The 16,281-nt window shown below is 37.6% G+C and overlaps 1 protein-coding gene across 4 annotated transcripts in view; it reads right to left on the bottom strand.

Moving 5' to 3' along the window:
- Positions 1-15,375, bottom strand: part of pbx3b (pre-B-cell leukemia homeobox 3b) — a 74,311-nt gene extending 58,936 nt beyond the window's left edge. For all 4 annotated transcript variants that reach the window (XM_041238542.1, XM_041238543.1, XM_041238545.1 and 1 more), the window contains exons 1-2: positions 15,076-15,375; positions 13,834-13,907 (exon numbers count right to left, since the gene is read on the bottom strand). In XM_041238542.1, the coding sequence (XP_041094476.1) occupies positions 13,834-13,907; positions 15,076-15,272 (271 nt within the window). In that variant the 5' untranslated portion in view covers positions 15,273-15,375. The remainder of the gene's footprint in view (positions 1-13,833; positions 13,908-15,075) is intronic.
- Positions 15,376-16,281: the final 906 nt, after the last annotated feature.

Here is a 16,281-nt window from a genome sequence, read left to right as displayed (position 1 = left end):
TCAGTGTAACATGAGCACAGCACCTTTAGACACTGGCACACTGCCTTTTTCCATTGCTTCAGCCTGCAAAAATGAACTTCTATGGGCTTAAAACCTTGCCTTTTTAAAATGTATTTTTGGTTTTGTTTTTGTAACACTGCTGACGCAATTGCAAGGTCTTTTTTCCTAAGACCAGGTCCGCTGCTGCAGAACGCAGGCTCGCTGTATTAATCTAATACCTCACATCGTATTGGTATTTTATTCATTCTTACAGATTACAGCCTGATTTCTTCTCACTTGGGTCCATTAATGCAAAGTGTAAATAGCTGTTTGGTCGCAGTTTTGGGCTGAGCCTTCCGTCTTAACTGACAAGACGCACGAGCCCAAACAGTGCTGGACTTGTACAAGATTCGTCAAGGTTTGACCCGTTTTTGTAGTTTTCAGAATGATGCTGGTCACCCATGTAGTTGTGCTGGGGTATTGCAGTGACCCCAAGACTTGCTAATGTACAATACGTGCATATTTACAATGAAATCGTTCTAAAAGCTGTCCCAAAGGCCCGATCTACATTCAGATAACGTCCAGTCTCGGCTGTGGAGCTCGCTTTGTGGTGCCTGGGGAGTGAAAAGTTTCCTGAAAGGTTTTGTGTTGTGATTTCACGAACGTTATCACGTTCCATCACTGCCACTGCCTATTCAGTCTTATTCACTTTGTTTGGTTTGGGTTTTAACTGCTGTCTAAAAGTGTGTTTCTGGGAATTAGGTGCTGTCATGTGAACACTTGAGAAATAAATCTTGTCTAAAAAAATAAAAAATAAATTTAAATAGAGACCCGTCCAAGCCTACTGCAGCAGCTCGCTATTCCCCTTTTCCAGATGTAAGAGGCTGACACACTTATCAAAGATTTTGTGCACTGAGGTTTAGCTTCTACAGCTGCAGGAAATAAAGGGAGTCACGAGAGACTACCATATCATAAAAAAAAAAAAACCTAAAAAAAACTCTAAAAACAACATCTTAAAATATGAGGAGAAGAAGAAGAAGAAGAAGAAGAAGAAGAAGAAGAAGAAGAAGAAGAAGAAGAAGAATTAAAGCATGTGCAGATTTCACCAGAATATAACAAACTACAAAAAAACTACAATGATTGTCCTGGGTGAAGCAGATTCCTGCTCATTGCACTTTTAAAACCTGACCCCGATCGTCTTAATATTCACATCTACTCCTCCAGTGCGGATCTGGGTGTCAAACTAATACAAGGTAACTGAACAGCGTTATGCAGGGACTGCCTTGGGTTAGAGAGGAAGGAGTCTCCTTGGTTGTGATCAGTTTAATATACAGTAGTTGGTGAATGGGGTTATGTAGCAATCTAATAATGCTTTGCCCGCTTGTCGATTTTTACTGACTACCTCAGATCTAATCGTTGTCTACATTTTCGACATTTACATCTGCGTTAAAGTTTTTTTTTTTTATGGTTGCCTTTTGGCAGGCAGCAAAGTGGTGCTGTCAGAGCCGCGGCAGAATAATGCAAGGGTTGTTATGAATTAAATATTAGAAACCTTAACACAGCAGCCAATAAGAATGATTTGCCTTATTAAAGCAGCAGAGGACTCTGATTAAATTTTCATTGGAGCACAGTCTTTCTATTCTGCCTTTCTATTTATCATAGTAATGTATGAAAGGCACGTGGAACGCTGGCATGGGGGGGGGGGGTGGGGGGGGTTAATTTGAGGAATGCAAACATGGGAGGGAAAAAAAAAATTTTTTTTTTTTTTTTTTTTTGGTGAAACAATATATAGTAAAGGGATTCAACACAGCCCCTTGGAATCTGCAGTAAAAACCTCTGGGCCATTTGGAGATGCTGAAATCACCCTTGCATTGCCTCACGTGCGAGGAAGGTTGCTCAGATTTCTACCTTTAATGCGTTTCAGAGAGAAAATTAAGTTCGAGTATCTGTTTCCCCTGGAGAAAATCTCTTCCCTGAAACCCTGAAACTAATGAAATGGGGATCTATAAATAGCAGGATGATTACCGAGAGAGCACTCGCGTTGTACCATTCTTCACATCTGACCCTCTATACACTAATAACTACTCAACTGCAATATTACCTCGCTATGCGAGCAGCATTAAACACGGCCAAATGCAAATCAGAAGCCTCAAGAATTAGAGCTGAGCTATAGCTGATATGTACAAGGAACTGACTTAACATAAAAGTCAGATGAAGTTCGGTGTGTTAATTAATTTACATATGCATGCATGAAGGTATTTGAAGAACTACCTTTAATACTGATGACATTCATTGGTAAGCATACATTATTATTATTATTATTATTATTATTATTATTATTATTATTATTACATGAATCTCCCTGTAGGTTTAAGTGCAAACTCTGTGTCTTAAAATTAAGGTCAAAGGTAGTGGGTTTACTGCATAGATTATTTGGTACAGCTGAAACGCTTGTATTTTTATAGTGAAATGAGTCACCCCATTCCAAATATACTAAATTAAAAAAAATAATTTAAAAAAAGCATCATTTTAATACAACAAGCATCCCGGGCAAAATACATCTGTTGAATAGAAAACAACCGAGATTATAAAAGTGTTAGCAGCCTGTAATGCTATTAGGCTGAGCCTATCATTCCCACTTGCTGGTAGCAATGGTGTTCTGTGCACATGTGGGACACATGAAGAGTTCAATTGCTCTGCTATTTCCATATTTTGCTTGGCAAATGGAGTAAAAAGAAAAAAATACCTTGGTGGGCGGATGAGCATTAAGGCCTTTTATTTCCAGTGACAAAATTATTGATGGCAACACATCCCAAACGGCACTTACTCCAGATGCACACGTCTGGGGAAAAGGTAAAATATTTAAGCAGTGGGGAGCAGGCGGAACATTTACTCTTTTTAAATGAAAATTGAATGTTTCAATACGGAGTACAATGTGGTTAGCCCAGGAAGAATAGCTGACTAGTCAAAGGTGATGTCACATACATCAGGCAGTCCCTGAATCCTCTTCTGCTGGAGAACAAATGATTCCTGTCATTTTTTATCAGATGCGATTTGGTGATGAAATGCCGGCAATCTTTAGGACAGTTCTACGTCCCTAAAATATTCCGCGTTATAACAGAAGAATTATAATAAAGCTGCTTTGCTCCTATTTGAAACATCACTCAAAGTCAAACATGATTACAGAACAGCGAGATCATGGCAATGCAATGCTGTGTTCAAAATAGTTTACTGGAACTAATATCTAGCAACAGGTGCTCACATCACAATCTACATGTAAAATATTTGAGTGTTTTAGTCCTAATATGTTATGAGCATGCCCGAAACTGCTAAAAAACGGCTTGTGCAGTTTTATTAGTACAGGATGGTTTCATTTAAAAAAAAAAAAAAAAAAAAAAAAAAAAAAAAAGAGTAAAATCACGCAACTCATTCTAATCAGAATTAAAGGAAAATATTCTAAATTCCAAACTGTTTATTTATAACCCTGAGAGGAGGGGTGGAGGGGGGGGGGGGGGGGGGGGGTACATTACCCCCCCCCCCCCCCCCCCCCCCCGAGAGAAGATGAAAACATTCACAGTTCACTTTCTAATAACACTAGCAAATGAGCAATTTGAAGGAAAAGTAATTCAATGAAATATGAGCTCACCATCGCTGCCACTCATTTGGGGCGAATGCAGCAAACCGAATTAGTGAATAATAAGCTTGTTGTTTGCTTTGTGTAAGAGGACAAATGCAGTCAAATTGGCCAGTTTATTGCGTTTATTAGAACACCTCCAGAGTTCTCATTTATATCCCTTACATGCCTAACTGCTTGAAAACCTCTGGGTGTGAGAATTTCAATTTTCGGTCAGTAATCAGTTCTATAGAAACAATAGGCACTCTTGAGTGACTACGTTACACCGCTCTGTGCTTTAATGAGGCATCTTAAACGACATCTAAAAAGACTCCTGCATTTTACCATGTGTGGCTCTGTGTTCCTTTTTCTCTTCCTATTTTAAATGAATTGCATGTGTGGTCTATTAAAGTCAGCAATTAAATCAGACCATCACTTATTTGCCTATTTTGTTTTCAGTTCCAGTGGTTTTGATTTCATATACTCAACCAATCAAAACCACAGAAGCAACGGGTGTTGTAATACATTTGCACACTGGGTTCGGTACTAGTGGTGCAAAATATAAAAAAGCTCTTTGAGACGGGTTAAAGGGAGGCGGCCAGGAGCCACAACTCTGCGGCTGAGAGCAATGTGATCGGTGAAAAGCATCAGCTCAGTGGCACTTGACAACAACCACACTCCTACAACTGAAACCCTCAAATCCAATCCATCGCCCTTCTCAGCATCTCCTGACTGCTGCCACAGCCTGACGAGAGAGAGAGGGAGCTCTTTCGCCACCTCTGTCATGCCTAATTAACAAGTCACATGTACAATTTAGAAATTCCGCAATTAACCTGCTAAAATATTGTTGGAGGATGCTAATTGTTATGCCAGTTGCTATAAAAGCTCATTTGCATAACTTATGTGCAGGGAAAAAAAAAACTATTAAGAGGTGTGTTCTCAAAAGCAGCCCTGCTAATACTGCTCCGAGCTACATGGAGAAAAAGAAAACGGTGAATTTGAAAAAAGAAAGAATGATAATTAATAAATAAAACATTAACCAGAATCTGTTTCTGCGCTGCTGCACTCACTGCAAAGACCCTCAAAGTAACAATCAGGAGCATATGTAAAAGCGCGATTACAGTTGGGTTTTTATTCTCCGCGTTGACACAGTCGTGTCCCCCCCCTCCTTCTTTCTCTTCCTCCTGCTATTCAAAAGGAAGGGGTTTTCGAAGCAGCCCAGATAAACCCCTTCACAATTCCCTTGCTCGTGGATCGGATATGCAAGTGGCAAAGACATTGGAACAGGCAGGCGAGCAGCTGGGACGCACAGCCATTCTCTCACACACTATCTAGTCACTGCAGTTGTATCACTGGGGGGTGGGGGGGGGGGCCACTCTAACAAAAAGAAGCTAAAGCCAATTGTTTCTCCAGTGAATGGGTTTCTGTTCCGCGGCATATATTTACCAAGGCTTTTAGAGCAGATTTATGCCATTGAACCAGACTCTGAAGAACAAGGTCGCCTTACAAATATTTACATTAGGGTTCCGGCCCAGGCTTTCCTTCTCTCAGTCTCAGAGCGGAATGGAAAAGATAGTTCATCCTGATTCAAGGGAATCTGCTTGAATTTGTAATGAACATGTTTTTATTTGTTTAAAAATAGATTTATTACATGAAAGAGCGAGTGTCTTTGTTAAAGCACAGCTTTCTGAAAATACCAGATGTTAACAGTGAATGAAAGGGTTTGATGTGATGTGTAGTATTATACCAAACATAGCCAGGCTGATGTTATTTTAGATAATAACCAAAGGAAGATTGATTTAAAAAAGGAAAGGAAACCCTTGACTTAAAAATTATATATAGTATATATATATATATATATAATATATATCTATATATATTAGTATATATATATATATATATAGATATATATATATATCTGTGGGTATACATATGTTTCTAATAAACCCAAATTTAAGACACCCAAATTGTTTGATTTCCAGTTAATCTCACATTTCTAAATATAAAAATAGAATCTTGATATACTTAATTTAACAGGAGCCACACAGGAATCTGATTCACAGCCCTACCATTACATCAACTATTTTTATGTGCGTCTCTCAAAAACAAAATCAAATTGTCAAACTACCATCAACAACCACCAAAAATACCTTACTGTTTCCAATTACAGATCACTATCAAACTCTGTTTAAAAATTCCTCTAATCTACTGGAGTTATAAATGCTCTAAGAAAGAAAGAAGAAAGAAAGAAAGAAAGAAAGAAAGAAAGAAAGAAAGAAAGAAAAGTCAGTCCATTGTTTTTTTTTTTTAATTTTTTCTGACAGCCTGTTACTTTGCTTGATCAGTCAAAGGTCAGCAAAACAACAAGTCAATAGACGTCTGAGGACATCACCCCTCAAGCGAGCGGGGTGGAAATCATTTGGAAGAGGCTAGATGGGTTTGTGTGCTGGACGTTCTTATTTACTCTGTAATAGTTTTCTTTAATCTCTTTTTATTGATTAAACCTCAGATCAAAGAACTTCTTTCTGTGTTTGGTCAGACGCAGCATATGGAACCAATCTCTCAACCCAGGACCTGTTTCAACTGCCAGGTCAGCATTGAAAAAAAAAAAAAAAAACAAGAAATAAAAATTACCAAACACATATTCTTTAAATTCACAGAAAACAAAAACCACCCACCAGACCTGCATCCATAACACTGCTAAATAAGTGAGTGTGCTCACAGCACATCTGTGGCTCTGTGCTCAAAAGAGGTCGAGAGCTGTAGCTAAAGATGTGCCATTTACCTGGTGTAAACATCTCAGAACACTGTAGGAACTGATCTGTCAGTGTTCTCATGCATCCTCTATAAATATCAAACGTAGCTCGTATATATTATAATATATTATATATATATATAATATATATATATATATATATATATATTGCAACGTTGTCAGTTTATATTAATGTGTTTCGTGCACGTATATATATATATATATATATATAGATATATATATAGATATATAATATATTATATATAGTTATAACATATACACACACACCCACACCCACACACACACACACACAACCACACACCACACCACAAATTATTAATTTGACAGTTGCAATTATGAATTACGTTTTTAATAATTGTAACGGCTGTGATACAAGTATAACACGACACTATGTTCATATTGTGTCTGTTTAGTTTATTATATTGTATAAGCAAATATTATTTGAAGTTATTGGATTATTATTATTATTATTATTATTATTATTATTATTATTAATATAATATATAATTATTATTAGTGCTAAAAAAAGCACCGCCGTCCGCGTCACACTGCATCGTATTATTATTAATAATAATCACTGATTTTTTTTTCTCTGGTGCAGATAGTCATTGGCTTTTCATTTGGTAAATGAACACAGGAATCCATGACTGCAAAACACTTTGCTTGAGGAAGAAATACAGTATCTACAAGCACAGCAAACACACTACACTGCAAAACAAAAACCAAGCGAAACAAGAGTACAGCAAAACCACTGAAGCAGAATGACCCGACACGATACAGAGTCGACTAGAAATATAGACACGTTTCAACAGACATCCTTCTTATTATGCAAGCAAGGAGGGTCAAATCAAAACGCGCCCGAAAATAATTCACAGAGATAGCAGATTGATGCTTATTAATAATAAACCCGTCACATACTACTGAACACAACAGAAAACAAAATAACTGAACACTAGTTCATGAAAGAAATAAAAAAATAGATCAATATAAAACTTCAAGCCATGAACTGGAGGAACATTCAAGCGACCTCTTCAGTCCTTTCCATCAATTCATTTAAATGCAAAACCAAGAGAAGCTGGAAAAAACAAAGCTTCTCCTGATGCTTAAACGCTCAATTTACTGACAGGCAAACGGCTTCATGCTGCCACTTAATCTCATTTCTTGCATAATGCCCTCTAATTAGCATATCAAAGTGAATTAATACTTCCAGGGCATTAGCAATGGGAAAATCTGTTCCTGGACCACAATAGCAGTTAGGGGAGCGCCAAGAACACCCTCAGCAACCCAGCAAACACTTTGCATTGCAAAAACGCTCCTGGCTATTTACTCCATCTCAACACTTTTTTAGTTTTTTTCTAGTTTTTTTTTTTTTTAAACCACACAATGTTTACTACTGTTCTGTTTAAAAGAAAGAAAGAAAGAAAGACAGAAAGTTCTTCTAGTACCACAAGTTAGCAGGCTTCTTAGTTGGAGGCCAAGTGAGATAGCTGGGCTGCTACTTTACAGTTTTTTTTTTTTTTACTCTAGAAAGTTTATTTACAGTAAAAACGAATTATAACCCTTTTTTTCTAATTCTGCCCTCATTAAGTCCTCTAGTTAAAAAGAGCAGGTAGAAGCACTGCATGCCTTGGTCACCTAATGCCTTGGAGATGTAAAGCTGTCAGCACACTACAGAGAAGCTGGGTTGTGAAAACAGCACCGCACTGTCGAATCACAAATGCTACATAACATTTTTACACAGTCAGGATCATAATGGCATTACAATTAAGCTGTCAAAAACCATCTAAGAAGTGCTCTTGCTCTTTAATTGAAGACAGCAAGTGTTTTTTTTTTTTTTTTTTTTTTGCTTCGCGCAGATGTACTTTTTTTTTTTTCCTCTGTTACTATTTACATGGTTGCCAAACAAACATTTCAGTTTCGATTTACTGTTTAGGAATTTAAGCAGTTGTTAAACTAAACAAATCACAACACTGGCTTGTCTCTAATCCTCTTCCAGTATTTTTTTTTTTTTTCGGGGGGGGGGGGGGGGGGGGGGGGGGGTATATTTATTGAAAGTCTGAAAGGATGCCCGTCATTCATAAAGAATTAGATTGATCCGATTGTCACTCCTTTCCCTTTTGAAGTCAGCGCTGGGAGTTGAAAAGCATTTTTGAAAATCACTCAGCATAAACATTCACCTAGCGCCCAAGACCTCTCCTGTTTATGAGGTAAAGAAGTGATATTTATGTCAAGCTTAATAAAGTTCAAAAATCGTGAAGGACTGTCCAACTCCAAAAGCATGATCAATCACACAAATCTTAACTGAATTGTTTCCCCCTTCGTTTACAGTTTACGATTTTTAATACCAACTAATGCAGCCCAGAGACTTCCGTTTCACCCGAGTCTGTACAGAATAATTCCCAACACACTAAATAATATAGTGGCGCAAAATATATTGCAGTTTTAGGTTTTGCATTTTTTAATCCTAGTTTTACTTAAAAAAAATTTTTTTTAAAAAAGCTGAGCCTTTATAGATACACAATAAGCCTTGCTGTAATTATAAATGAGCCGCAATGTAATTACATAGCGTCTATACAGTATGCAGCTTTTCATATGTGGAATAATAATGGTGTCTATTCAACTGATCTATACAGCTGGGTTTTTTTATTTTTTAATGACAGATATAGACTGATACGGACTGTTGGATGTTTGGCGAATCCTGTATATGTTACAATATATTGTTTCATTGATTTATTATACTGTACATTTAGTGATCCATAATCCACTGGAATATAGGGATCTTCTTTATACTATTACCCTATGTTTTTCAATGCATTGCAATATATCTGCGTTTCCAAAAAGGCTAAAGAACCCTATCGATAATGCATGAACTTGGACAAGAGGTCAGCATCAACACGCCCCCACACTCCCACGCTGGGTTTTGTAAGAGGAAGGTGTATTATCAGGTGCATCGCTTATCACCTGGGTAAGAGGATCAACAGAGTTGCTGAGAAAACAAACACAGCTTCACTCTCACAGCGCAAATCTGCTCAATAAACACAAAGAGTGCCAACACTGCTTTACTGGGCTCTCCAGAAAAAAAAAAAAAAAAAAAAAAAACAGGGAAGGTCAGTTTGCAACCCCTGGCTCGTTCAATAGGGTTTAGCATTAGTGGGGGTAAAGAAAATTAAAAAAAAGGTGAAATGTTTAACAGATTAACAGTGGAGGAAAAAAATAAAAAAAAACGTGTTTGTTCTTTGAGCAAAGCTCCTGAACACACCGTGTCAAAGGGATTACCACAGATTACAAACATCTCGCCTGCTTTGCAATTGTAAACAAGTTAATTTAAATAATTAGCAAGCCTACGGACTCAATGCATATTAAATACGTTTCATTTCTTAATATAATAAGGCATATATATATATATGCAGAACGAATGCATTTGTTTATGTAGGTGTCTGTTAGTGAATAAACAGAATGGATTTTCTTTGACCTGTTTCTTCTTGAAGGTCAGATAATGGGCATGCTGACCCGAGCTCTGCACAGCGCTACTGTGAGTTATTCTACTGGACAGGGTGAATTCATAATGTTTTACTGTTCAAGAGTTTACTTTTCTTTTTTTATAACAACTTCTATACAAGTACCGTTATGAAATCTAAGGAAATGTGATGATGCCACTTACTTAAAAAAAAAAAACATTAAAAATACTATACCTTAAAATAAGCTTTATGGCCCCTCCCATTCAAAATAACACCATTTTATAAAATATTGTTTAAATTAAATGTCCAATCAATGTCTTAAAATGCAGTGGGAAAACCATATGAAATGCATTACTGTACACGCATTTCAAATATATTTTACAGTTTATAAAAAAAAAAAGCAGCTTCATGAGTTTTTGTTTTTTTAAAGAGTCTCTTTTTTTTGCTTTTGTTTTGCTTCTCTGTCCTATAGCAGAGCTCGCATACGTCACTCATAACCTCCCTCTGCTGCAGGCAGTATCAGGAGTGCGAGAAGACAAATTTTTTAAAAAAGACAACAAGAATATAGTACAACGGCCCTCAGTGACAGGAATCTCATTTGAGCGCGAGACTGGCCTGGACCGTGGGGCACACTGCATGCAGATTCTGCAGGCTGTCACCCGGGGCTAACGCATCCACTGATCATTTTCCTCTCTCCTCGGCAGACATAAAGAACACCTCAAGCAGGCCGGGCAGCCCGTTTTCTCCCCCTCTGGACACCTCCCGCAGCTCGAGAAGTTCATTAAGTTTTATGATCTTCCCAAGTCACTTCGGCTTACAAGCCTCACAAGGCCACAAATCTGGCAATCCCATCATGTGAGCCATTAGGAAGCAGCAGTGAATGAATGGCATTTAGGGGTTGTGGTCTGTGATGGCAATATATCTTGCTTTGTTTGACAGCTGTCATATACATATATAGATTTATTTATTTCTTTTTTACAGTGGGTCTTTAATAAACAACACAAGAAAACATGCCTGCCAGAATAGCACTGCTGGTCCTCATTGTTATTAGCGGATCTTGACCTGTGTGTGGCTGAGAGGAGGAGGTGGCAGGACTCTCCTTCCACGTCTTTGCAAATCAGACTTTTCTTTGTCACAGTAATTCACCTGAGCAGCTTGGCTCACAAACAAACAGAAGCAAAGCGGTCACCGTGCTGGGCAGGCCTGAATGGCACATCCTGGTTATTACATTACATTCAGAACAAAAAATACAATGTCACAGACAGCGGGTCGTACTATTCTGGAAAGACCGATACACTACTATTGTAGTGGTTAAAATGCCATTCAAACTATTCTGAAAATAGATAGGAGAATATACAGCATGCTTGCTGGGCATCGACCACGTAGGTGCATTTCTCTCTGTTAATGAAGAGATTCGTATTCTCATGTCGGTTTGGTGAAATGTTACAATCAGTCCATTTGTCGTATTGTCGATTGCTTCGAATAATGTATATATGTATATAGTATATATATATATATATATATATATATAGATATATATAATATATATATATATATATATATATATAAATCTTTCAAGGCACTCTACACCTTGTGTTTGCATAAAATAATGCTTTTCTTAACCCCATCCACAAAAATAAACTATGAAACCTATAATTTCTCATTCTTCCTTTACACTTCAGTGCAATAGTTGTCCTATAATGCAACCTGCAACCTGCTGTAACACGTTCTACAGCCAAGCAACGCTCTCCAAGCCCGACTAATGAACTGTATTATCCCTTGAACACCACTGCGACATCCCTCTATAAAAACGCAGCCGACAGCCCAGTGAATAAAAAAAAAAAAAGAAGGGGAATAAAAAAACACTTTCTAGAAATAATGTAAATTTAAAACAAGAGGCAACTGCCAAAAATCCATCTTCCCTGACAGATCTTTAAGAGCCTCTGTTTTAAACACGTTGGATTCCGTTGCTACACTCTGGGCAAGCGTCACACAAAGCAGGGCTGTCCTGTTTTTCCTTAACTCACCTTTTGAACTGGAGTTGGCGTTCGTTTCCAAACAAAAACGCCGTGGCTGATCCCACACTGTAAACCCATTTATCTCAATCCCCGTTTTCTTTTACTCCAGAAATTAAGCAAACACGTCTTTTTTTTTTATTTTTTCCCCGCAACAGCTGGAAATGTCCAAGTCGCCGGCGCGGTGGCGTTTTCGATTCTGTGTAGGCATTCAGACGTGCAGCGCTGTGCTTATTTCAATAACTCTGTACAGTAACTTTTTAAGGGGGGCAAATTCCTGTTTCTATGCTGCCTTGAGGTTGTTAGGCTGAAAGATATATCTGTTTATTAGCATCGCCCGCTGAGAGAGGACCTGAATGAAGAACCCGACACTGATACAGTAACGCAGGTTTACCCCCTACTGTCAACACCAGCTTTAAAATCTCAAGACTGCGTTCCTCTGATTTCTCACATCATGATAGTTCAGACGCATTCATGCAATTCTAGCATAATCGATAGAGCCCATAGTCTCGGTAACAAATACATTAACTGATCACATATATCCATAACACATACAAAAAATAAGAAAGAAACAGAAATTTAAAAAATCCGCTGTAGCCCCTTACAAAAAACCAAACCTTTAAGTGCTTCAGATATTATTGCCGTATAAGCTATATTTTTGATGTGTTCAACACGCCCTGTGCTATTGTTAAATAACTCAAGCTACATGCATCAACATTAACTATAGAATCAATATATTCTACTCTATTAGTTATCTCTTTTTAAGATCCTAAACAACACAGTTAAGTTGTATCTTTCCACGTAGCACGGGTTTTTTCTCAAGGGTTTGTTTGTTTGCACGCTTTGTAATTAAGCTGAAATCTATACTTTAAAACATTATTGAATTTCTGCTGCACGGCAAAGTAAAAACTTAACAGAATCGGCAAATTGGTAATCTAGTTATTGGACGATTTAAAGAAGAAAAAACAACAACAACAACATTGCCATACTTTTCTAAACAAAAAAACAAATACTCGGTATAAAATATTTACAGATGATGTTCCGTGCATGTCTAGTTTATATTTAAAACAACGGTGAGGCTTTTCCCTCCTCTCCTGTCGATAAATAATATGTTCTTGTATTCTCCAACACTGTATTTCAGAATTGCATTAAATACGGGCGTGTTTTCATATACTTTAGATGAACTTACTGCTCTGTAAATGATTTTTTTTTTTTTTTTTTTTTTCTGTGTGTCTTTTCCGGATTTTTCATCGCTTATCTCTTATGCGATTGCACGGAGAAACCCTATCCGCATAACTCTCACTTCTGAGCTCCCAGCTCGTAGTACATACAGTACTGCCTAATTTACACAAAGAAATAGAGGGACCTACACAACATCCTCGCTGTGACAACCGACAATGAGGAAACCCTAAAACAATATCCAAGCCTCCAGTCGTGCAGGGGCTGCAACGCGACTCTGCGATCACCTGGACCTGCAGCTGCACAAACACAAGTCACTTACAGTAAAGGTGATCCGCCTGGTGTATATTTGTTTTTGTTTCGTTTTATTTTGGCGACAGATTTCTGCGGCTTTGCATGTTGAGAGACAGGGGCAGATAGGGCAATACATGATTGCTTTAAGCTAAAAAAAAAAAAACACAGGTCAATCTTGCTCCTTTAGAAAACGGACGTACAAGGATCTCTATATCTTGGGGCTACAGTTAGGATCTGCTGCTGCTGCTGCTGTTGCCCCAACAACGTTATTGCCTGGGGGAGACCCCCCCGACCCCCCAGGATGATGCACGACCGTGTTCGTCTACAGATGCATTGCACAGTGCGCTTATCAATGGTAAAATGTGTTTTAATTTTATTAGGTTTGCTAAGAGGAGAAGGAGGGGTTGCGTTCTGATCAAAGATGGCGGTGCACAAGCTATTTCAAATGAAGTGCGAGGTGTAACAGTGGTGTATTTTCCTTTTTGGTAGCTTTGCAAGGAAGGTTAAAAGCAAGCTTACCTGTTTTCTCTTTGATTTCGCACAGGACGCTGAACAATGCTGGCTTCATTCTGTGACAGTTGAGCCCGTGCTTCCTGCATCGTGAAGAAGGCAAACAAAAAATATAACGATAGCACATTAGAATGTTTTTATTATAAGCAATTAACCCTAATTAAGTAACATGACGTGTTTTGCCTTATCTAGTAACATATATAGTGATTGTAAACACGTCTCTATTGCTGCTATAAACATTGCATGCGCTCATAAAAGACAAAATGTGGGAGAATATTTTTGACAAGATTCATAAATACTTCCAGTTTGCACATACAGTTTAGTTTCAAAAGAAAAAGCTGGATTTAAATACCGAAGAATAGTATTTAATTTAAATAATAGTTTAGCAACTTTTACTATAAAAATAAAAATAAAGGGGGAAAAAAAGCCACCGGCAGCAACGCTTTCAATACAAGCAGCGCTGCCATAGCTTAAATGAGTGAATAAACACGGCAAGTTGTGTAATTGAACTGTACATTACAGTTCAGCTGTCCTGCAATCAATTCGCAATGCACTGTGACGCTGGCTGATACTCAGTGTTTCAGCAAGGACAGGGAGATACACTCTGCCCAGGTTACTTGCAGACACATGTTCCCACGCATCCGCACGCCGGTTAGGAAAACAAACAAACATAAACTGTTATGATAGAGGATAAGCGGCTACATTACTCTTATTATAGATAAAAAGACAATTGTTAAGCGTTTGATTATTCCTCAACACACAATGGACAGTCTGCTACAAAAACAAAACAAAACACCGAATTGAGTCTAGAGAGAATATCTATCCGTGTGAAATGATCAAAACGCTCCATTGCAATGTAAACATTACAAGTAAACCACACGACAGAGACACAGCGTTGCAATTCCCTGTCCTGGAGATGAAGTCAAATAGACGATCACTTAGTTAAACTACATAAACCAGCACACGCGGCTGCAGTTTTGTGTAGCGTTCGCTACAATACTGTCAGCATTTCACTAAGTTTATTATAATGTTATTGCTTTGTAAAGATATGTATCAGTAGCATGTATTATTATTATTATCATTATTATTATTATTATTATTATATATTATATATATATGATGATATATATATATATATATATATATATATATATATATATATATATATATATATATATATATATATATATATATATGCACACACAAACATGCGTGTGTCGCTGTGTGTGTATATTTGTAGAAGGAACCAACTTTGCTTGCGCCTCGTCCAGGCTTTGGTCGGTGATGGTCATAATCTGGTGAAGAATATCTCCGATGTCCTGCTTTCTTCCATCGCCGTCTGCACCTTCGTGTCCATGGGGAGGAGGTAGTGCCATGCCCCCTTGGACCGAGTGGCAAGCCAGGCTTACGCCCGCAAGAGTCTGCATGATCCGGGCTTGCTCGTCCATCCTTTGCCGCAAGACAATCAATGCACTTTTACAGATCTCACAAAAAAGCGAAAAGATTGTCCAAAAAAGAAAAAAAAAAAAAAAACAATTAAAAAAATAAATAAAAATCACATACAGAGGAAAAACAAAAAAAATCTGTACGCGGAAAAATGTTCAACAAAGAAAATACAAATAATAATAATAATAATAATAATAATAATAATAATAATTGCGTGTGCTGTAATCGGTGTCTTGCGAATCCCCCTCGTTATAATGTATCACAGGTATTGCTGATGCTGTGGCAGTGCTGGCAGGCGCCCTCAATTACGTGCACTCTGTCTATTTCTGATCCTGTTCAAATCTTCTTGCAAATGTGTCTTTTTTTATGATTTGACGTCTTGGATGTGCGTCTATTGATCCTTGTAGCTTTCTTGAGATGTTTCCCGTGCAAATCTTCTTCCAAACTTGTCCAAATCCTCATTAAACCAGAATGCAAAAAAAAAAAAAAAAAAAAAAAATCAAAAAAAAAAAAATTAAAAATTAAAAAGCAAAGTTGCGGGGGAACCGATTGCACGCTATCCCTATCCCTCTCTGTAATGCTAGAGAAATAAAACGCAAGCTACACTTAAAATTATTAATATTGTTTTTGTTTTTTTTTTTTTTTTTTTAAACCACAAAAGTTTTGAGCTTCTTTTTTTGGGAGGGGGAAAAGTACACACAAAAAAAAAAAAAAAAAAAAAAAAATAAAAAAAAAAAAAAAAAAGACAATTGCAAAAAATAAATTAATTACACCGCTGTAAAGCAATGCGCAAAAAAAATACCTGCTTGCTGGAATTTATGCGCCCAGGTCTTGACTGTGTGTGTTTGTGTTTTATGTTGTTTGATGCCCGCTGTGGTGCGCGATTGACAGCCTGCCAGCGCCACTCACTCAATGCAGACGTGTCAGAGCGATAGGAGGAGAGAAAGACAAGAACTCAAACTGAAAAACACCCGACCCGCCCACCGAGGAGGGGCTTCCACCAAACCACTA

Source organism: Polyodon spathula, chromosome 49 (assembly GCF_017654505.1).
Source record: "Polyodon spathula isolate WHYD16114869_AA chromosome 49, ASM1765450v1, whole genome shotgun sequence".
In the NCBI taxonomy this organism is placed as follows: domain Eukaryota; kingdom Metazoa; phylum Chordata; class Actinopteri; order Acipenseriformes; family Polyodontidae; genus Polyodon; species Polyodon spathula.
This window is presented reverse-complemented; position numbering and strand designations above follow the sequence as displayed.